Source organism: Lasioglossum baleicum, chromosome 11, assembly GCF_051020765.1.
Source record: "Lasioglossum baleicum chromosome 11, iyLasBale1, whole genome shotgun sequence".
Taxonomy (NCBI): Eukaryota; Metazoa; Arthropoda; class Insecta; order Hymenoptera; family Halictidae; genus Lasioglossum; species Lasioglossum baleicum.
Genome location: NC_134939.1, coordinates 11,252,829 through 11,276,335, shown reverse-complemented (window position 1 = coordinate 11,276,335; position 23,507 = coordinate 11,252,829). Strand labels below are relative to the sequence as shown.

General features: G+C 41.8%; 2 protein-coding genes across 7 annotated transcripts in view; one reads left to right on the top strand and one right to left on the bottom strand.

Annotated features, from left to right (window-relative positions):
- Positions 1 to 23,507, top strand: part of LOC143213517 (uncharacterized) — a 108,594-nt gene that overhangs the window by 40,507 nt on the left and 44,580 nt on the right. For 2 of the 6 annotated variants that reach the window (XM_076433439.1, XM_076433438.1), the window contains exon 1: positions 7,545 to 10,691. The exons of 2 other annotated variants lie outside the window; for them this stretch is intronic. The gene's annotated coding sequence lies outside the window, so the exon portion shown is untranslated. Of the gene's footprint in view, positions 1 to 7,544; positions 10,692 to 23,507 lie in introns of those variants that run through there. 2 more of the 6 variants (XM_076433441.1, XM_076433440.1) reach the window with 2 other exon arrangements.
- LOC143213530 (uncharacterized) lies at positions 18,454 to 22,263 on the bottom strand. Its single transcript, XM_076433469.1, has 2 exons — positions 21,259 to 22,263; positions 18,454 to 19,226 (listed from the first exon to the last, which is right to left on the bottom strand). Exons 1-2 carry the CDS (start codon positions 22,034 to 22,036, stop codon positions 18,550 to 18,552), a joined length of 1,455 nt encoding a protein of 484 aa, XP_076289584.1. The 5' UTR covers positions 22,037 to 22,263; the 3' UTR covers positions 18,454 to 18,549.

The following is a 23,507-nucleotide window of genomic DNA, read 5'->3' as shown; positions in this document are numbered from 1 at the left end:
AATTCTTTTTGTGTTCTTACTATTTTTATTCATATTACTCCTTCACCATTTTATAACTACTTTCTGAAAGAAATTTTCTTGATATTCAACTAAGTTTCTGAAACTTTTCGATGGGTGCGGGTGACATTTGCTACTGCTGCGAGGTCGGGGAAGCTGCCGCAGGCATCGACTGCAATCTATTTACCGTCAATATCTTCCACCATATTGCCGCGTGAATTGCAAATTCGAGCCGCGTAAATTAGGAGTCAACAGAGCAGCATCCTGACATCATTGACACGGAATATTCAATACTACGACAGATTCAGACGGTTTCAATATTAATTTCCCTCGCTAGGAAATATCTTACGTATCCATCGTACCACTGTTTCACATTTCACTCGATAGACGGGTAAAGTCCTTAATACGAGACTGATTCTTCAAAGAACCATGACTCCTGACTGATAACAATTTCAATGAAAATCTGCACACGTGTTGAAGACTCCGTTTTTTTAATGAAGTAAGAACAGAAATAACTAGACTAATCTTCATGCAAAGTAAATACTGTTCATGTCAATTATAAGTAGACAGCGAATCTTTATGCAAAATAAAAATTTTTTAAGAGTTGAGAAGAAGTGAAATAGAGATATTCTCTCACATATATATGTAACTTCTTCTTTTTTAACTCTTGACACATTTAATAGGTTGAAAACAATAAGGCAATATTTTTAAATTTTTCCAATGTTTCTGCTATTTTAAATTGCACCTAAATCTAATTCAATCAATTCTAATCTAAGTAAATCAATTAAGGGTTTAGTGATGAAGCTGCACCGTAGTTCGATATTAGGTGCATTTGCCCCGCAGGAAAGTATTCCGAAGAAAATTCGCCGAAGAATTTCGTATTCGCGAAATGCTAGTGGATAAACGTTATTTCGGCGGTGTATGCTCCGAGAAGTATCCCGAAATTCTTAAAGAGCACGGTTACCACATTATTTCCAGCTTTTATGAAGTCCCGCGAATCTCACGAATGTGAGAACTTCCACAAAGAATGTTACGTTGACTGCAACATTAGACGATGTCGGAAGCTCGGCTGATGCCACGCAGGATCAAATAGATGCCCGCGGTAAATTAACTTCGTAAACATCGTATACGGCGTGTTGCAACGACGTTCGGCTACTTTGACATTGTTTTTCTCGTCACCACCGTGTCCTGACAACAATTTCTCCTCACGCGGATCAATATTACTACTTGCAAGCATATCGTCGAATAAAATGCTTCGATCTTGCAGTATTTTGTGTTCCTCAGAATAGCTCATAAAAATTAGATTATTAAAGATGTCGGTCTCTAATAAATTACTAAACATTTAAGTATTGCACGAGGTGTTACATCAATTTCATATCCATAAAATGAGAAAAATGATACCGGATGGAATTATTCCAGTGGTCTCTGCCCAATGCCAATTCCAGATCAGTATTAAAATACTCGGAAGAGAATAGAATATTGAATCGCATAAAAATTGATAGCAACCTCCAGCAGAACAGACGCAAGAGTGATCCTCGAATAGAAAATGAACCGTCAGCGAAATAATATATTGCACGCTAATCCTTTCTTTCTCTCTCTTTCTCTTTATTAATATTTACGAGATGGCCGAAGAGCTTTCGCATTAAAGGGAATGTTCAATGACAACTCACTCTTTTATTAAAACATCGGCATGTCTCCCGGCAGAACTTGGCAGATCACGTTATCACGATTTTAATTCGCGGCTAGAATACACACCACTCTAGATAGAATCGAAGCGTAAACGGTTTTGACGTGACTGGTCCTCGAAGTGGTGCTCTTGAAAACTGGGTCACTTTCGCTTCGAACAGGAAAACTGGCCGGTTGTTGTGAGATCGGAGCAGGTGTCGAGTCGCGAAATCTGACTATGAATACGTTTACGGTGTCGAGATGGGCACCATTGTTTTCGGCTGACGCTCTAAGTGCCTTCTAAATCCTGAACAAACGTTGAAACACTTCACACCGAGTCTACACGACGAATGACCATTAAAACATTTTCTGGTGGAAATTTTAATGAAATTTGTTTAATCCTCGCACACTCCTCAAAAGTATAACTGTTGAACACTATTGACCATCTGCGAGCGGGCATTATCCTCATCTTCCAGTTCGTTCAAAATTAAAATAAAAAAACTGAAACTCAAATTTTTAGCCAAAGGGTTGATCAACCTCGTTTTATTCGCGACAGAAACCATGAATGAAAAAATCAAAGGTTACTACGCATATGAGCAGGGAGCGAGTTTCCAGCGATACAAGGATTAATGCCATTCGCAGCCATAAACGATGTAGGGCTGCTCTAGTTTATGGGGATGATCCAGCAAATTTGCCATAATTCCAAGTCCGGTAATGGAGTCCTCGACTCGGCAAGGGGGCTGCGATCAGTCGGGGGCCGATGGAAGCGTAATCGCGTGCGTCATTCGCTGAAAATTCACGCGCACGCATGATTTAACCCTGACACACATGGCGTCCGACGCAAGATACGATTCGCAAAGGGGCAGGGGGAGGCCGGAGGAGCCCACCACGCTGTGAACACTTGTTTAATTGACCCCGATGCGCAAGTTTAAACAATGCCCGATACGCTCGAACGAGAACGTTTATTTTTGCGGGCGGGCGCGCGTTTTCTTTCGCCCCGCAGCCAGCCGACCAGCCCTCTGGGGCCATCGCGACACTTCCGGGCCATTGGCGTGCCAACCAATGGAAATTCAGACGCCGGCGAATGACTATGTTGAATAATAGCTACGCGGAAGTAGCGTAAAGAAGGACAATTGTATATATGGTCCCATCGATCTGATTCGGTGGGTCGTCGAACATGTTGTCTATCGGGGTTGAAGTTGTCGGAGCGCGGTGGTTGTAAATAATCTGCCGGTTCGGAGCTGACCCGTGCGCGCGTTTTGTCTGCTATAACAACCTTTTCAGGTAAACCGCCAGTGGTCGGGCACAACCCGCCCGGAGCACCGAGGCACGCCGCGAGGCCAGTATTACAAAATGAAAACCACTACTTTGGAGAAAATCCCATTTAAAGGTTTAACCAAAGTTCAACTGAATATCACTTATCTCCATAAGATCACATCAGCAATATCTTCTACTTTGTTTAAAGTACATCCTTATAGGTAACTTTTGTATAGTTTTTTTTTCTTCTAACCGAAATATTAACCCTAAGGGTTCAGACATGTGACACTTTTCTTAAAAAAAACTTCAATTTTAGGATATGCGAATTACGTTTGTGACACTATTCCACATAAAAGTATACCATTTTCATTTTGATTATGACATAAGCGAACAATCGCAATTTTTTGTGTTATTTTCTTCCAAAGTAGCGAATATAAAAATAAATTTCTTCAACAAAAGTGAAGGAAAAATGAACTTTACGATAAAATCGTCTTTATACCATGAATACAAAATTAAAATACTACAAAGCACCTGAACATCTAGAACGAGGAGAAGCTTCCCTTGACAGAAATGAATTCTTCGCAGATACGGACCCAGATCCACGAAAGTACCTCTCCGTTTCGCAAATTTATTATGTGCAAACTGTAAGGGCGAGCTTTTCAATTCCGAGAAGACCGAGAATAATCCTTTCACGAGCGATCCTTTAATCTGAATGGCGAGTCAAAGCGGCGAAATTCAAATTTGCTCGATGAAAGTAGGTGAAAGTCGCCTCCTCATCGGCAAAGCCGAACCCGACGCGGCCGTTTATAGTGATCCCATAATTCCCTATTATTTCGGAAGATTCATTAAAGCAAACTTCCGGTATTCGGAGCCGTCCGATGAAGTCCTCCAAGGCAAGTTTCTCCGTCGGTGTAATGGCTGACTGACACAGATATACGGAGCATTATCTGCGCGCAGGCCGCAGACTTAGGCGGAGTCGATCCTGAAGAGCAGGTTTCAGCCCTCGGAAGCATCGCCCGAAGTCGGCTTCTTTGACTAGGAGCTAGCAGCTGGTTGCCTGAAGTATGAAATTGAGTTTGCACTTCTCTCCCGTCAGTAGATTACGCCACACGGTTAACTTTCGGCACTTCTTACGCTCGAGTCTCTCCGCGCGATGCGAAGGGCTCGAAGACCAATTTAGCTGCAAGTCCCGCTCACTCTACGTGAACGTTCATTAACCTCTCCATCTTCGAATTCCTTTAGAATGAATGACAACTCAAATTTTCGGCAATTGTGCACCGACGATTATTTAGAAATCTGTCTTCTAGGTTCGAACATTTATACGGAGCACAGAACACTTTCTCCGCGAATAAAGTTCTAATGTACTTGACAATCGAAATCTCCTCTTTCCAATAACGCGATAAAAATTGATGTTCGAATCTTTGTTACCATTTTATTGCACTTCGAATAGAACTTCCACCACCGTCGTGGCGCGTCAGCAAGAAAACTACCCCCTCGTTATCTCCGCCTCGTCCTTTTCTCACTGACGAATCACTTTAAAAAAGAATTAAACAAATCAGTGGGAATTAAACTAGAAACTTCACTCTTTAATATGAACTGATCGAGATTATTGTTCGATTTTTTTCCACGGAGTTAGAAAGCTTTAAACATTCGATAATTTCAAATTGAAACGTTGCAGCATGATGCAGCAGTCCTACTTAAAAAGAGGAATAATTTCGTTTGAAATATTGGAAAGCTCGGAAATAACATTTCCGAGCAAATAGAAGGATCGCAGAGAGACGCGAGCAAAATTCTGCAGCTCCTCTACTAGCATTTTAATAGGAAATTAAGCTCTCTCATAATAGAATTGCACGGTAGCAAAGGATCAGTCGTCAGCGGGAACGTTCTCGAAACAACAGAGGGATGCGGTTCAAAAGATTTTCATCCGTCCATTATCCAGCAATCAGACTGGCTGAGCGGGAAGCTGTTTTTCCAGGGTCACAAATTCTCGGAACCTCTGTTGGAATTCAGTTTTCTATCGAACAGGTCTCTTCGGGTTTCCCCTGAACCGCTCCACTCCCTTAAAGCGAAATTTTCGGGCGGAACAACCGGGGGAAAGTCGAGTTTGCGGGGGATTATTGAGTTTCCCTGGTTATCGAAAAGCCAGGATTCAAAAGCGTTAGCGACCTCACCCCATACAACGTTTCACGGTTTATCGTTCCGCCCCTGAACTACATATTCGGCGCGATATTTGCGTAAACGGCGCCCTCGCAGATTATCGATCGCAGGCATCGATATTCTACCATCGACGATTGCTGCGTCTCAATATGCCAACCCCTGTTTACGTACCTGGCCAGGAAAGACCTTCAAATCCACTCTATTAGGCTGCTCAGCCAGCTTACTCTCGAGGGGGTGGTGCACACAACTTTTTTAGCCCCCAAATTCTCGTGGAAAGTTAAACATAGTATATCACGCGGCTAGATAAAGCTTGGTATAAACGGTCGTTTACACTGAATAATCCGAGGAGCATATCTGCTAACCATAACTCAGTATTATCTAGTGTCAGACAGTCTCCGGGAAGGCAACATTCAAATATGACTAAAGTTACTCGGTTCGCGCGATCTGTGATTTATGGAATCCATTAAGATAACGAGGAACTTTTTATTGAGCTGTGGGACATTATGTATGAGTTTATAGTTTAGATATAGATCATGATCTTTAGTACAGTTCAATTTCATTCAAACATATATTATGAACTCTGTACTGATTCTGTACTCCGAATTAAACCACCAACGAGCCATTTGTTAAAGCACCAACAAAAACAATACAGTCTAAAATTTCAACCCTATATCCTGACCAGAGAGGGATAGTTATACGCAAAAATCGAAAAGTCAGTACTTCAATTTTAGCTTGTTGAATCTCCCGACAGAAAAAAATCTGTCATACTCATTCGTGGTTTCTACCTCGAAAATCCAGGTAGAGAAACGTTGTAAAAAATCATAAATCTCAAACGAGTCGGAAAAATACAGATTTCGTATTGAAGTTCAACAGCGACGTCATTCAAATTTTTATATTGAGTAACAACATACGACCATAAACGTTGCCCAGAAATATTCTCAAATTTCTGAATGACGTACATTGTAGTTAAAAAATACAACAACCTGTGATACGATTTCCTGACCTCCGTCATATTGTCCAAATAATACAACCAGCTGACCAGTTTCGATGAAATTTTCAGCACGTATATAACTTGTACGAATCTGCAAAGTACATACATTCATGAAATTTTGTAAAAAGAAACTGTCACTAGTTTTTAGTAATTCAGACTGAAGGCAATTTCTGCAAAATTTTCATTATACAGGGTGTCTCAGCTGAAGGAGGCCACCTAAATATCTCCTTTATTTTTAATGGCTGAAAAATATATTTATGGCATAATTTAAATGGTATCAAAGGACAATTTTTCTGTCCGGTTATTTTTTCATAGTTTTTCAAGGTCATCCTTATTTTTTATGGGGAAAACTTACTTTTTTAAATTCCATCTTGTTAATGACTTAAGCATGTTCAAATGTATTTTTTCAGCCGCTACATGATGAAACAAAAAAAAAGTTTTCCGGATAATAGAATAACGATCACCTTGAAAAAACTATGAAAAAATAACCGGGCAAAAGAAATTGTTCTTCCATGATATTCCTCCGTCGATACCATTTAAATTATGCTATAAATATTTTTTTTGTGCCATTAAAATAAGGAGATATTTAGGTGGCCTCCTTCAGCAGAGACACCCTGTATATCTTCTAGTAAACTGGTCCATCTAGCTTGGCAGAAAATTGAAATCGATTAATCCCTTCATAAAACGAGTTAATCTGGATTAAAGTGAGCACCATCAGTTATGTGATTGACTGAATGACCGACGCGATAGTCATCGTTATACACAGGTAATCTAATCACTACGATCAGCTGTAACAATACAGTTTCGATTGCAATGACTACTAAATTGCTTCGACTTTGTGGGACTTCCAGCGAGTCTATCTCGACTAGGGATGGGATCAAGTTCAATAGGTACTCACGAATCCGAGTCAATTTCAGTAACCAAGTTTCATTTCATGGGTTTCGATTTGTACTACTTAAAAGCAATAATGTTCCAATGACTATATTTGAAAAGTATTCATTTTATACAAACTGATATCGAACCTCGGAATGAGTAATTACAAGTTTCGAAAAGATACTTATAAGTACTTCGATGTTGAAAGGAATCGAATCTTTCACAAGTAAGACTCGAATCTTGGAAATCAAAACTGCATAGTAGGTTTTAAGCACTTTCTTGATTAAATTCGTAACTATTTAAGAATAACATTTCCGACAGATTATGAAATTATAGTTATACATGTTGGATTAAATTATGCATTAGATAGGACAACATAATTAATTTTAAAGGTAATAAAAAAAATAATGATTAGAAAAATCGAAGAATTTTAAATTAGAGCATAAATTAGTAAATTTATTATAGAATTTAAAACGAAATTTTAAATTAGAGTATAAATTAGTAAATTATTATATAATTTAAATTAGAAAAAATATTATAAAATTTAAAGTAAATTTTAATATTATAATTGGTAAAATTATAGAATTTAAAATGAGGATTTTAAATTAATATAAATTAGTAGATTTATTATAAAATTTAAAATTGCGGGAAAATTTTAAATTACAGTATAAATTATTAAATTTATTATAGAATTTAAGAGGAAATTTTAAATTAGAGTATAAATTAGATTATGAAATTATAGTCATACATGTGGAATTAAATTATGCATTAGAGTACAGCACAAATGATTTTAAAGGTAAAAAAAATAATGATTAGAAAAATCAGAGAATTTCCGGTACGATATTTATAAAAGTTTCAAATCCGTTCGACCAAGATTCGAATACACTTGTAAGTATTATTTCCGTTTACCAAAGTACTTGTAAAAGGTTCGAAACTGTCTATCATAGGTTCGAATATAGTTAGGAGTACTATTTCTGTTTTTCGAAGTTTGATTCCGTTTGCGAGGTTGATCCCATCCCTAATCTCGACCATAGATCGACCATCCATTTCCCAGAAATCGCTGAACAATTCGGTGGACATGCAGCACACACTGAATTCACAGAAATTAAATGTGCACGGTTTTTCGAACAGGTATAACTGACGATTTCGCGAATCGGCGGCGTTCTTGGTATCGGTGCGGGCGTGGGCGTCGTGCAGTATTTTCCGCCATGACCATGAACTACATTGGTAGCCGTAGTATCGACGCTAATCGCATTTACGCAAGGACTTCTGTTTCCCTCATTTGCGTCCCGTTATTGCCGATAACATAACAGAGGGAGCGATAGCGAGCGTTAAGGACGTTTCGATCCGGCCGAGGAAGCGCCGGCAAAAAGCTCGATAGCCCGCGGCCAAGGGCACGGGGCGATATAATACCAGACAGAGAGAGAGATAGAAGGGGAGAGTCAGTTGCATATCGTGGTTGCACCGTTGCACCGATGCGCACCTGCCCAACAGAGGGAGGGAGAAAAAAAAGGATGTGTACCCGAGTGGAAATTTAATCATTCTTCAAGGTGAGACGGATGCATCGGGGATTAACGTCCATACACGGCCGAACTATGCGGCGGCTACGAGGAAAGAATGCAAAACAGCATGCTGGTGTTTTGAATAAAAATGGAACGGCCGCGCAGTTGAATCAAAATTGACGACACGCTGTCATCCGGAACTAGGCATTCAATTGCTCTATTGTCCGACCAATCGATTTGTTTGTTGATTGACTTCCGTGGAACTTATATTAGTTTCTGGAGGTTGAAAATTCTATAAAAATTTCGTTTACCTGCAGAACCAGAAGCTCGAGATCTATTCACCGCAGATATTGACTGCATTTTCGAACAGGATTCGTTTTTGCGAAAGGCGATTTGTTAATCGTCTAGGTCTGGATGAGATTGCTAGAACAACGTCGCAGCTCTTTCGAGAGATGTTTTAATTCGTTTAATTCAAGAGCTAGAAAAACACGGGGATAAGTTCCTCGTCTGCGTCCTTGGGTCTGAGAGATTAGTCGCCGTGACACAAATAACGTGCTCGAGTAGAAGGTACGAAGTTTTTCAAGTTCTTCGGGAACGCTAATGTTTTATTTCCCTGAGCGGGATTATCGCGAGCGTAAAAGCTTTCATCATTGTCCCGGGACTTTTTAAGTAGATCTACGATCGTTGTAGACCGGTGATCGTGTTTCGTGAGTCCCGGCCGAGTAATTTGATGGACGGAACACGCCCCGTGACACTGATAAGATACCGCGGCGCGTCTACTCGTTCCTCCATTTGTACACACAGGAATTCTATGAAATCATGTCACACTCGTGATCCATCACCGTCGCGCGTGAATTAAATGTCCTGTCGTGCTTTAACACGGACGGACGTGTCAAACGAATGCAAACAGAGATACGCGACTTCAGCCGGGACTTATGTTGTGCCAGCATTCTTCAAATCGTCGTGACATACTCTGCGTGCGTTCGGTAATGCGCTGATCCTCGGTCGAGATTTAAGGTAAAACGCATAAGCTTGCAGTCTCCTGATACACGCTGCATGTTTTACGCAAGCTTCATAATGAATTCCAACGTGATTCCGACCGAGAAAGAGTTGAACGAAGCCAGTAGAATAGAACAAAAACAGATGCTCCGACTTCGAATGAGAAAGTTCATTAGTAACCGGCGTTTGTCGATGCTGGAATGAAAAATAGGATTGTTGTTCGCAGGATGGTCCTGCACACAGATGGCCCAGGCGATTTGGCACCGCTCCAAGTCCCTGATATTCCTTGCAGAACGATAGCTAATGGAACAAGTGGCACACATAATGTCCGCGCAAGAAATACGTTGCCGCAGGTGCCGGGATGTTCGATCAACCACACTTCTCCCATAAGAAAAAGTTCGTTTCCGAAATGCGAAAATGTTGCGACTAACTCCCACCAAATCATAACCGTCATTCTTTTGTTTCACCAGAATTTATATATTCTCGGTTGCTATCTCAAAACACAATTATCACTGCCACGTCGTTAATGTTAACAATGTTTTAACGAAATTTGCAGGATGTACAGACGAAAGTATATACTTCAAGATGTACGCGATGAGTTTTTGCTAAAACTTGAAGTCTCTTCCAAAAAAATTGTCCGAGCTCCACTTTTTTCTGAGCGTTCGGGACACCAGGTGTGAATTGTTTAACGCTCGGTAACGAATTTAGCCAAGACCAAGGATCAAAACCAGGTTGATCGACGTGTGAACACCTTTCTCCCGTAATCTAACGTAAAACAGCGGTATTTTTACCGGCAGGTAGATCGAAATCGCGTTACTCCAATCCCTCTGTCGTCCGCATCAATCTCCATTAGCCTGTTAAGCTGCACCGAAAAAGGAATATGTCACGAATCGCGAAACGGCTGGTGTCATCGCGAATCTGCCTTATTTATATCAATCGGAGGAACGGACGTCATCGAGGCGTCAATCCTGCTCCTTTTTCATCTACGTTTCGCCATCGGATATCACCTGGCTCTCGCGCAAATGTCAAGGTCTCTCTATTCAAGCTTAATTACCCGGCGACCGTATTGAATATCGGTATCCGCAACATTCCCTCGCGATCCTTTGCTGAATTTGTAGCCAACAGTGTGCTAGATCGTTTTTTATCGAATAACGAATCACGGGTAAATTGGCTCACGTGATCTCGCGAGTTTGGGAGAACGAACGAAAACATTGAAACTCGACTGCTGTGATGCTGGGATAAAGCACAATGTGAGTAAATCTTTTTTAATTGCTTGTTTCTTGCTGGAAATAGCCAATTACTTTAATTACGCGCTGAAAATATTTTTAGTAAAATTGTATCGATAGGATGATGGGAGCTAAGTAGCATTTCTGCTTGACTTCATTTTGTGAGGAGAATTTTGTTGGACTTTTTTCAAGTGTACTTTTTATATGCTTCAATATCAAATTCTAATTGTTATACACAGAAACTGGATTGAAACTTCACGTTCTTCGATGATGGATTATATGATTGAACGTTAAAAGAAAATTCGGTCAAATGTCAATCATTTTTGTATTCGTGCAAGAATGAGTTTACAAAAGTCGACGATCTACATCTGAGAATTCATTGAAAAAATGACAAATCTTTGTGTAACTGTACAAACAGTGTATCTATAAGAATTTGTTTAAAAAATTGCGGTTTCTGTTGATCGAAGCTCATCTTCGATTGTTATGGATAATATCATAATTATGGAAGATTCTTTCAAACGCAGAGGAATTGAAAGAGAGTATTTCTTGCGGTATGAATTTGATCCGAACAATTCCTTTTAACAGTCCGGTATTGCATTGTCCCGCAGAAATATCGAATAACCTTCCCCCAACCAGAGTAAAATTTCAAAAGAGCAGCAAATCACGGTTTCAATTTCTTCCAACCGAACCGATGAATCTTCTCCATTGAAACCTTTCAAACAGTTCCCGCGTCTGACGGAAAAACTTGTACACGTGTTACTTTTCCTGCACTGGCCACTAATTGGGCAATTGTAGTGACAAGAGCAACCCGTCACGCATGCTTGCTTGACTACCAATTGCGCGTTGAATTGTATTTGTAGATGAATATACCGTAAGCTTGTCGATATTCGTCGCTGGACGTGCCATGCAACATTTGCACGTATTAAATCACACCACTAATTCACCACCACCTCTCGGCCAGTAAAAATACCATTTTACTATATCCGGAACGAACAATTTTATTTAATTATGTATCAGACTTTGTAGATAATTGCTATTCAAGCTCCAGCCCACGGTTTGCAATTTTCAGCATAAATTTACACTCGAAACCACAAATCAACATGCCAATATTCGAAGTAGAGCAACGAGGTCTTTTATATTTTCCCAAGAAAGTCGAAATTGGGAAAGGAAACATCGAATCGAATTGAACGCTGTATCCGATAATCGAATATGTGGGGACCTTGAAAATCAGGGAAAGGTCTCGTGTCCTTCGGTCGACCGTGAAGGGACACGAGGTCCTGTCGCATTGGCTGCACGGTGAGAGGGCGAACGTCAGAACGCAATGATACTAAGAACACCTTCTGCGAAACGGGTTCTTCCGACGTGAGCGAGATTCGTGTACATCATTTTCTGTGGAGGTCCCTGCCACTCCCCTAATCTCGGTTCGACAGCCTTGATAATGGGGTCAGCCGATAGGCGAAAAGATTTTTTGCGATCATTTGGACCAGGAGCAGAAGGAAGATCCGGGTCGAGTCGATCAAAATCGCTGCGGGAGGAAGGGATGACTGATGACAGCGACGCTGAAGATAGATACACTCCCTGTCAAAATGATACCGCGTGTATAGTGTCTTTTGTTTGTTACAATTTTGTGCTATTGAAAAATGAAAGGGTGTATATTAATGTTAGATTAAAATTAGGGGTGTGCGAGATCCCGGTCAGGACGGGAATTTTGCTCGGGATTCCCGAAATTCTCGGAATTCCCGAAAATTTCACCATACTTCCAATAATTACAAGAATCCGAAAGCCATTGTGTTCTCGAAGATTACATATCTTATTAGTCGGAAATGTTTATGTTAGTAATATTGTAGAAAGTAATTGGGCAGAACAACACTTTCGGGAATATCCCAAATATTATTCTACATATATCCCGTACATTGTCGGGAATCCTGTATATTCTCGGGAATCCCGAAACTTCGCAGGATCCCGGATATTTTACGGTAATCCCGAACAATTTCGGGAATCTCGCATACCCCTGATTAAAATTCTAGAACTATGGGATTTGTGTCCAAAATTGTCCAAATTGTATAATTGTTAGTCGAGATTACAACGATGCATTTCTGGAGAATTATTCAAAAAGTTTAATTTCCTTGATACAATACAAATCACTAAAAATCTAGGTAAAATTAACGTAGAACAGTCACTTTTGTGCTGTGGAAATGTAGTGTTAATTAAAAGCGTGTCATTTTGTACAGGTGCTGTCGTTTTCCCATGGCGTCCAATAAAGTTTTCTCCGTTTTTCAACTTGAAAAGAATTACGAAATTGTGAATTAGTTATCGAGGGATAAAATATAGCATGCAGCTAGGGTTGCCAAAAATGTTTTATCCAAATATAGAAGAAGTAGTGAAAACTGCAATTATGTATATATGAGATAGGCTCAAAATATAGGAGTTCAAGTAAATGAGGTACACAGCACATTTTAAACTTTTTTATTCAAACACAAAGAGTTTTGAAAATTCTTATAGGTACGTAAAGATCAAGTTCAAATATAGAAGACTGATATAAAATATAGAAGATCTGGCAATCCTACATGCAGCTGATATTCCTTGCTGAGAGTGTACCGTGTAGGGTGGCATGTAAAATCCCAGCGAAAGTTGCACGTGAAACGTTTGACAAAAACCGTGGCCGGACAGCTAAAAAATCAGTAACGTTTTTGCTGAAACTGATGGACACGGATCGACGAAGGGCGTTGCATGAATTTTGGGGATGAAACTGGCAACAAGGGTAGCTTAGCGGTCGGCAGCTGGTCGGGGAGCGATCTGTGGTTTTGCTGTCGGTCAAGGTATCCGATTGGCTAATCCCCTTTTTGTTTCACCGGTCTCAGTATGTTAAAGTCAGGGCCGGGTTTATTGGATTATTTGGATTTGCGGAATGCGTGCTGGCGGCCTATTCACTTACCAATTTTTGGTAAAATTACCGACGAATTTTCTGCTGATTTAGAAACGATGTTTTTTGAAATAGTATTGGATAAAATCGATGCAATTATTTGTAGCGAATTTAGGTAACTTAAAATAAAAATGATAGAGATAGAAGGTGAAATATGCTAGTGAAAGAGTGAATTAAATTCGGAGATCTTCGAACAAATATTTAGTTGGCTGAAATACAGGCGAAGTGTTTAGAGGATTAGAGACGAGAAATCAATTTGACGAATTTCAATTATATACACTTCCAGCCGAATGTTCTGGCTAATTAATGTATTCAAACCCTAACCCTAATAGCATAATAGCGTCTGGGTTATGTAGCTATGGCAGGTAAATCCCTGTTCCCTTTGTTACAATGCTCGTTCAATGTAACTTCATAATAAAGCAAGCAAATACAGAGCACAGGATTGCAGGAGCGTTTTATTAGAGATTAACTGTAAACAGAATTTACAAATAACGAGACGTTGTTTTGGGAACATTCTGTGTTTGAAATCGTGCTGTAGACGAAACTTGTATTATATGCATTCGTACAACATTTAGTAGTTCCGCCAAGAGATTAAAACATTTTCAGGATGTTTTGATACATTATTTCCAACATTATAAAATTTTCAAAATCTGAAATTTATGTTTGACTTTAGAATTGATTGAAAGATCTGCATTCCAATATTAATTCTTAGCACTCGAGTGGTGATTCAGAGTCACCATTAAAAATTGCTGTACCATTATTCACAATATTGGTTACATTATTAAATATCTTGTGAATTATTCTAGGTCGGAAGAAATGTTTAGCTCCAGAGCGTTAAAAATCCAATTAACTCACCTGTGAATAAGTGGAATGAGCTTGTGATAGTTTGGATAAAAATTGAAACAGCTCTCTAAATACTGTTGCCAGCAAGGATTTATTCATAGGAGACGTTTTATTCAAGGATTCCGGAACTCGTCAAGAATTAATTTCGTTCAGCCCTTCTACCGAGCAACCATCGCAGGAAAAGTTGACGCAATTACCGGTAGACGTACACGTGTAGGATTAGGAAACAGCTGAAAATCAACCGGAGACGACACGTGGCAGTGTCAACTTGAGCCACCTCGCATCCATTAATCCGTAATTAAGCTGAGGACGTAGCGATGCGGGCTTGATTATCATCATCGATCGTCCCATCGTGGTCTATCCTCCTGAATTCCTATTAATCGTTCGCTGATACCGGGAGAAGCCAATTTCATTCACTGTACGTTCACCTATAACACTTTTTTCCAATGAATGAAAACACAACACTCTCACACAAGCAAAAACAATAATATTTAAACAATCGTTCTGCAAATAAAGCATTTAACTGAGAATTAAATCTCGTTGAAGCATCAAGACTGTGCAGAAAAAATATAAAAATATATTATTAAAAGAGAAACACATCGGTGTTATTCATTCATCGGATACTTTAATAGATTGTAGACAATCGTTACAGAAAAATGTGTTTATAAAAGTATGCTCATTGTCAGCGTTACGACAGTGAATAGAATTCTAAAAATTGAGGTGTAAAAGAAACCATTCAACAAAGTCAACGTCACTCAACGGAGAATGTAGACCTGAAAAAAGGGTGATCGAACGTATGACAGGGAGAGCCGTCAGTTGCTATGAATAGGACATTTTGGCACGGTGATGTCACGCCCGGCTTATCAGGGATACTATTTCCAGATACGATGTTATCATGGTCACAAATGATACGACAAGCTATTGCAACGTTTTATATTCGTGGCTACCAAATTATAGTAATTGTGTAATAAAAATTGGATTTTTAAGTTTGACAGAAACATTGTGTCGATCAACGTGGCATTCGAAGTATTAATTGTTGGATTTTAAAGATGGATGGTCTAATTACACTCGTAATGAATAAAATTTTGAATTTCCTCGGGGAAGAACACATTCGAGCAATTCCATTTTATCCGTTCCTTTTGTCCTTCTCATCGTTCCGGTCGACTTCGAGAAAGGCGAGAGAAACTTGTTTACGAGGCACTGAAGGGATCATCAAGTCTACCCCCACACTGTCGATAGGGGAAGATAAAAATCGAACATGGCGTCGCGAACTCAGCAAGGCCAATCCATCCGTTAATGGATATTTTTAGGTTAACGAATTGCTACCGTGACGCGCAGTCCTAAACGGCAGGTTATCAACGAAAGAACCAACGAAAGGGTTCGAATCGATCGTTCTTACACATTTGGCATCATTCTTGCGATCGAGCTGCACCTTTCCTCCACCCACGTATGTTTTCCACTTGTCCGATCGGCGAAGGAAAACATAGGCAACGTGAAAGCATGACCGTTCTATTAAGTTCTTGGACGATGAGGTAAAAATAGCAAAGTAAACATTTCTTTATAATTCTAAACGTTGCTAAATTAATCTTTACGATTGTAAAAATATTTTTATAGTAGACTGCTCTTCCTGATTGTTTTAAAAAAATTTCGATAAGATTCGATAAATCGTTTTCGAGATAAAAATTCAGAACTGTAGATGGTTTTCTTTAAGAATTAGCAAAGTCCACAGCTTTTTGTAAACAAGTAGTTAGTAAACCAACTCGAGGCCATAGACACGATGACTTAAACTCACCTTAATTTTGCATATTGTACAATATTGGTGTGTTTGAACTCATAGGAAATGTTGGTGTGTGCATAGTAATACGTGGCGCCCAATGCAGAAATCGTTCTAGCGCTCGAAAACAACAAACAACCGAGACAAACGAAAACAAGGAGGTCGTTGTGACACCAAGCTTAAACAGAGGGCGTCACCATTGTTTGTAACAACAAAGTGCGTACCACCGACTACGATGAGAAAAGAAAAGCCGGTGTTTTCATATCACAGGATCGTCGTCGCGTAAAAACTCTGCCGGAGAAAACCAACAACGATCCAGCTGATAGGCGACACGCGTCCTCTTCGTCGACAGTGCCACGCTAATCGCGACGTCGATCCGCTACGAGCTGTTGACCATGGCGATTGAATGAACGTCTCCCGTTTACCGAGGAGCTCTCCGCGAAATGACCCTGGCCAAGGTCCGACCAAGAGAATTAATCCTCGACCTTGAACAGAGAGTGGTCCGTAATAGATGTTACAGGGAAACTTCAGCGAGACGACCATTAGGTTACATAAAATTTTATAAAGATAATAACGCGGAAGGAAAATTCATTCCAACAGCTGGAACATTTTTCGCGGCAAAGATAATGTGAAAGCTTTTTAATCTTTATTAATACACGTTTTCTCTGTAGTAAACTTTCAGTGTGCAAATGTGTTGCATGGCAGAGAACCGTGTTACGGAGAATGGTAGCGGAAAGAAAAAAAATAAAAATGGCTGCTGTGAAATGGTCTTATCAGTTATTCATGTGGCGTGACGTTGTAACTATTTTCGTCTGCTGTGGGAGTAGATATTTTAAGGATTTAAAACGTCGTGTCACTGCATTTTCAGATAAAATTCGAACAAATGGATTCGCTGAAGATCGCAGAAATTTCTCCGTAACTCTTACGCTGACGTTTCCACCGTCATCGCCAAATAAAACCTGCAATTGTCTGCTCGCGCCGGCGCATAAAACGCGCCGGCTAAGTGGGTGCAATTCAATTAAAAGTTCTGAAAGCGCGTCGACGCGTTTCCCGGGCGGACATAAAATCCGTCGGAACGACCGGACGGATTCGTTTATGCGTTCGTTTCACGATCGCGCGCGCGCGAGCAAATCGAACCGGAAACACGTAACGAAAGATCGATCGGCGTAAAACGCAACAGCGCGAACTCCGGGGAATTAGAGTGATCGCTGTGGATCGGGGATGGAACGTTTCCTTTTCATTGAACGCGGTCAGGAGCCAGTGTAAAATGCAGCGGGATGCGTTTTACGATGATGCTGCTCGTAAGACGCACGAACACGGGCGAACCGATTCAGGAATGGTTGAATAGCCGGAGCTTGTACATGACGCAACGCTAGCGTGGACCTTCGAAAGCGGTTCCAAGGGCAATTTCGCATACTGAAACGCCGCATGCCAGTCCGACAAAATTCTTTCTCGACTTGCGTCATGCCGCGGAGAAAATAGCAACAGGAAATCGAGAAAGTCTCCGAGGAAACACTGGTTGTGTGCGAAACATGCACCATCGGCTACGTGAACGTATTACAGCCGTTATTATCCTAAGCCGAGTTTCCCCGACACGGAACGAAATTTAAAGGTACATAACGAGCTTAAGGGTCGCTCGAGTGCACGGAAGACGGAGGAAGATTTCATTGTGTGGAATGTGTTCGGCAGAAATGTATAATAATAATAATGATCGTTCCGAGTCAGTCAGTTTGTTTTCTCGCTGCTGAAAATAAAAATTTATATTAAATAATAACTTCAAAACTAACAATAACATAAAAATAGGACGTAGATATTCTTTTATTCTTCTTGTATAGCTGTTCTCAATCTTCCGAACGTTTCGAGATCCGCACATGCAGTATCTCGACAGCAAGTATCAAAAGGCTGACACCCTGGCACATGAAGAAGATTTCGAATATAGGTTTCAGATGCTTTATACTGAGAATGTCATCCGAGGGTGGCCTGGCGGTGATCTCTTTATCGTCATCGATCAAGAATACATTATCTAATTTTTTTATCATCCCAATCTCTCGGTACCTCGCGACAAAACTACGCAGGGGTTTCCGATAAAGGTAACCCCTTCTCGAATAAAGAAACACAGGGAATCTGAACACTGGGTTTTGCAGCGAGTACAAACGAAGGTTTTTGTCGCTCCTGTAGTCCCAGTTCAGTCTGTCTACGGTGAACTTTTGCACCACTGCTACGCCTTTTCCGGAGAACACTGTTTCGACTGCTTCCGATGGCTCCATCACTTTGTACCTGAAGGAAAATCGAAACGTTCAAGCGTAACAAATGTTCTCCCAGCTGAAGAGAGGACCAGAAGATTACCTGTCGCCTAGTTCCATCACGTGGCGATCAGTGGAGTCATTGAAGTATTTCCGAACAGCAGCTGGTCCTCCGACGGGTTGTCCGGAGTCACGTACTTGTTCGAGATTCTTGAGCAGGTCGTCGGACTCGACATCCGCCAGCGAGCTGGTGAACGTGCTGTTGTAAGCGGTGCTCAAGTAGAGGGAGAACAGCATCCAGATCAACAGGACAAGCCTAAGCCCGTACTTCCTTGGCAGATTAATACCTTGCGCCAGCATGATCGCGCTAACGTATTCAAAGGGGACGCGTTCTCTGATCAGACCCATGTTGGCCAGTTTGCGCAACGCTAGCAACAATAGGAGATAGACTATCAGTAGAAGGACAACACTGAGCCAGACTAAATAGTGAAACGGTGTCAGCAGCAAGAATATGTCGTTCTGTACTGTCTTGTGTTTGATCAGGCCGGCGAACACCATATCCCTGTACATGTACCAGCAGACGATCTCCATGTTGAGGAAGACGGTCAGGTCTGTTGGCCGCGGGCCAATTATCACGTCTATGTCCCGGCTAATGAGCTTCGCGATCGCGTCCGACCATGTCATGCTGTTCCCGGCGTTCGAATCGACGTTGATGTTATAGTAATCCCCGAAGTGCTCCACCAACTGCGCGCCCACCGCTTGCAGGCTCTCGTTCCCTGACAGCGAATGCGGGATGAGCTCTTGAAAAATTTACCCGCGAAATTCAGGGACCCGGATTGATGAATTCCATTTTCGAGAGACGACCCGGGCTCGGCTCTAGCGGCCGCTGCTAATGGATCGTTGAATCTTGGACGGGAAGTGACGGTGTTTAACCATTAAGTGGATACTGAAGCGAGCTTCGATGGCAGACTGCACGGAAATTGGTTCAAGGGTGGTTTTTAGAGGATTGGGGAATGGAAAGCAATTTTCCTTTGAAATGTCGGAGATGTTGTGAGGCTATTTGGTTAAATAATTGTTGGTTTAAGAACGCATTGCGCCGAGCTGGTCGCGAAAGTTCACGTCGAATATTTTAATGAATTTTTAATGCAATAATACGGTGGGGGAAATTTGTTGTACTTCCTAGAAATAATTGAATGCAAAATTTTCGAGACAAAAAATAGTCCTCGCTTTCTCTTACCAAAAACAATTTAGAGGCTGCGTTCTTTAACCGGAGCTAAGGTAGATTGCCATACGAGTTTTTGTCGCGAAGTTACAACATATTGAACATGGAAAATGGCCACTGAATATATGTATTAACTTCAACATTGAAAAACTTTTAATATACAATGTTTAATGCAGAAAATGTTTGCTATTTTCCGCTGCCATGGTAAAAATTTGCGTACCTACAGCTTCCAAAATAGAAGCAGAAAGTTAGCCGGAAACTTCGCCCACGCGTCGGCGTCTGAGAACAGATTCCGCTTTGGAAGTTTTAACGAATTAATTAAAAATTGGCGGAACAGGCGATCGCAGTAAATAGTTTATTAGTTGAAGTTCGAGACTCAACCGCGGTAACGAGTTTAGGGAATTCGGTTAAGCTCCCTCGAGACGATGCAATAAGCATCTTTTTCTCCACACCGGTTGATTGGCTAATCGTCGTAATTAATTCACGACAAGAGCAGGGTCGTTAAGTCATCGGGATACATATTCAGCAGTTCCGCGGTTTCCGAAAATAATTAATGCCGTTCCGCGAGTGCCGTGATAAATTACCCGAGTGAGTAAGCTCCATTTTCGGTATACTGTTCGCGACATGGCCAGCGATTTCATTGCCAAGGAGGCGGCCTTGGTACGACCATTTTTCAAGCACGCTGCGCGTGCCGTAGTCGTAAGCACGGGATAAAACGAGACAATAGGGACAAGCTACTTTCCGGAATTTTTGTCGAACAGATACGAAAATCCTTGGAACGAGACAGCTTTGTAATAAGTCCGCTCATTCGGTCTAATCTAGAAATTGCTGTGGACAATTGCATCCCCGTTTCAAAACACTTAGAATTTATAGAACGAAATTTTAAGGAGATTCAATTACGCGAGAATCTTGGTCAAAGGATGCTTCTACCAATTGATTGGACGAATTACGAGAATATTCTTGTTTTAATAAGGGTAACTGCAAACGTAGGCCTTCGAGAGTCAAATTCCGGAATTGGAATTAAACGAGAGTTTATTTAATGCACAAAGGAACTTGAAATATCCTGATAATTTTTGAAGCATTCAGAACGCATCGAAATTTTCCGCAAACAAGTCCTCCACCTGTCGGCCACAAATTTATTTTCAAAACTAGAAAATCTCGTAAGCATTGGTAGTCCGGTCACGAATTTCCACGCATTGATCGGGATCCATTTGTCTGCCTCAAAACGTGCAATATTTCCTGCGGCACTCGAACAAGAATCACAGTTCCCCGAAAACCACCGAGGGTCTCACAAACAAAGAACTTGGAAAGCCCTATCAAAGCTGTAAAACATCGTCCCCAGGAGATCGATTCATGGATCCAAACTTCGTCCTTGTTTCAGGGGGAGTGCTATACCGCGATCTGACCACCCAATTCTGTACTCAAAACAAGGGTTGATTGATTGAATGACACATGGTGAATGGTTTAGCATTTTCGGTCTCGAACGGGGTGAGAAGTAGTTGTTTGATCGGTTTAATTTGATTCTAGCAAGGACCTTCAAATCTAGCCAACAATTTCAAACATCCTCAATGCTAAACATAGCTCACTTGTCACTCTGATCTTGTCCTCTTTGCGCCAGAACCTGACCGTCTGATCCGCTATGCTTCCATACTTGATAGAGCAACCACCCGGCGGACAGTACCGTCGGGCATCCACCACGAACGACAGAATCCTGTGGACGTCATTGTCGGATGTGCTGCAGGATCCTATAGATTTCAGCGTAATCTCCTTTCCCGTCTGGTTTGCACGGATCACGGTCCCGAACGCCGCCTGATCGAACACGAAGAACGCGACGTCCCGATAGCCGGCGTTCCGCAAATCTCTCGCGAACGAGAGCACATCGTCATTTCCGTTCCCGGTCACGAACAAATATTGCAGCGTGGGCTGCGGCGGCATGGCCGGCAACAGCATTCCGCGCGAGCCACGGAACCCGTCGTTCTCGATCACTATGTAGCTAGGTATCCGTTCGTCCATCATGAACAGCATCCTGTTTCCGACCAGAACAGTCGCGTCCTTCGAAAAGGCCTTCGCGATCTCGCCCACGATGGTCCCCGCTCCATGATTTATCACATCGATCCTTCTCTCGGGATTGAACAGACTCCTGGCGGTCTCGTTAATACAGGAAACCAGCTTCTCGAGGTTAACAGGGCTCTCCTCGCGGAAAATTTCGCGTTTTCCTTCTGCTAGCCAGAGTAGGCACCCCAGCAGATGGAGATTGATGAACTTCGCCAACATACCAGCAGTTTTATGCGTTTCCGACGGGAGAGCAAGTTCGAATGGCAGCGAGGATCTGCGAGAGAGGGGTATATACGGGCGCGATTCCATCGGACTCCTGGAAATTGATGTATCGTTCCCGGAAACGACGATTACTATGCTGCCGACTTCTGAGACCTCTATCCCCCGGTTTATGGCTCGCTTCGCTGCGGTTCGTTACGCTGGCCCGCAAGCAGTCGGGATAATTATGCAGATAGTCGATAAGAAAATTGGAAAATTGCCGTGGAAATCACTGCCGTAAAATCTTTGACCAGTTATTGCACTTCCACGAAGCCGGCTAGCCTCGAGTCGTTGTGGTGAGCAATTTTAAACAACAGGCATTTCGTGAAAGAAGAGACTGTCGCTGACTATTACCATTTAATGGTACTTCTCTCTGGTGGTTATGTTAATGAGCAAGCATCGCGGCAAATCGCTGTAGAAGGGAACGCAGTGTCTCACGCGAGCCGTAATTGCGAAGTCGATTGCGTGCTCCGATGTGCATGTCGGTGCGTAAGATAAGTGCGAGGGAGAGATTTGCACGTGCCCGGACACGTGTGTCGAGCCGCATAGGCGTCGGTGTGCGGACCCCGTTTAAAACGGGAACCGTCCGTGACCCCGCGCGATGCAGGAGCCGCACGAGCTCGGGTGCAAGTGCAGGGTCAAGTGCAGTAGGCAACGCGCCAACCGTTCGCTAGCCCGACGACTACTTTACTTTATTTGTTCCGAAAGAGCATCTCCGCGACACGCGTGATCGGGTTCCCGAGCGAAACATCGATTCCTAGCGGGATTATCGAATAATCGTAAACTGATTTATAGCTCGCTAGAGCGAGCCAAGAATATCAATCCACTTCCGTGTTCCCGAAAGCTCCGGTACAAATGTTCGTCACCTTAACACTTGCAAAGGTGAGAGAGAAGTCAGTATTTATCTTTCGAAATTATTAAAATACACACAAATTTCCGTTGCTGGTTCAACAAAGTGTATGTTTCTAAATTTTCAATACCTTTAAACCAACCATTTTCCGCGTCAATTTAAAAATGTAAATATACCGTTATTGAATTCCTTCCATTTCTCTGAAAGTTTTGCACACCTCAATATTTCCATCCGGAGAAACGTTTCCAAACGAAGCCCACACATATATTTTCAACAATCTTGAGGCAGCTTCAAAAATCATACGAACAAATTTTGCAAGAGATAAAATATTTTTCAGGGGAAGCATGCACGATTTGAAATAAAAGAGACATTAACCATTCGGAACGGTATTTGCTCATGCTGTAGTCGCTGGAATCGGGAAATACGATGACAGGGGCGTAGGAAGAGAGGAAGAGGAGAGACGGAGGAGAGAAAGTTTCGATCCTCCTTTGACCGAGAAGGCGTGAGTTATTTTTCAATCGGGCTGGAAGTGGCTGCGAGTTCGAGGAGTACGTTTCTACGACCGGTGGAGGTATTGATCCGCGGCGATTTCGCTCGAGAAAAAGTTCCTCGAGAGTTATAAAATTCTTGTCCCTCCTCTTCGCCGCGGGAACACTCCTCGATACGCAACCG

Excerpts from the sequence above, each read along its gene's own strand:
- LOC143213530 (XM_076433469.1), bottom strand. The coding sequence starts at position 22,036 with ATGGAATCGCGCCCGTATATACCCCTCTCTCGCAGATCCTCGCTGCCA. Across the intron at positions 19,227-21,258 it reads GGACAAGATCAGAGTGACAA|GGAACGAGAGCCTGCAAGCG; the intron begins GTGAGCTATGTT and ends ATTCGCTGTCAG.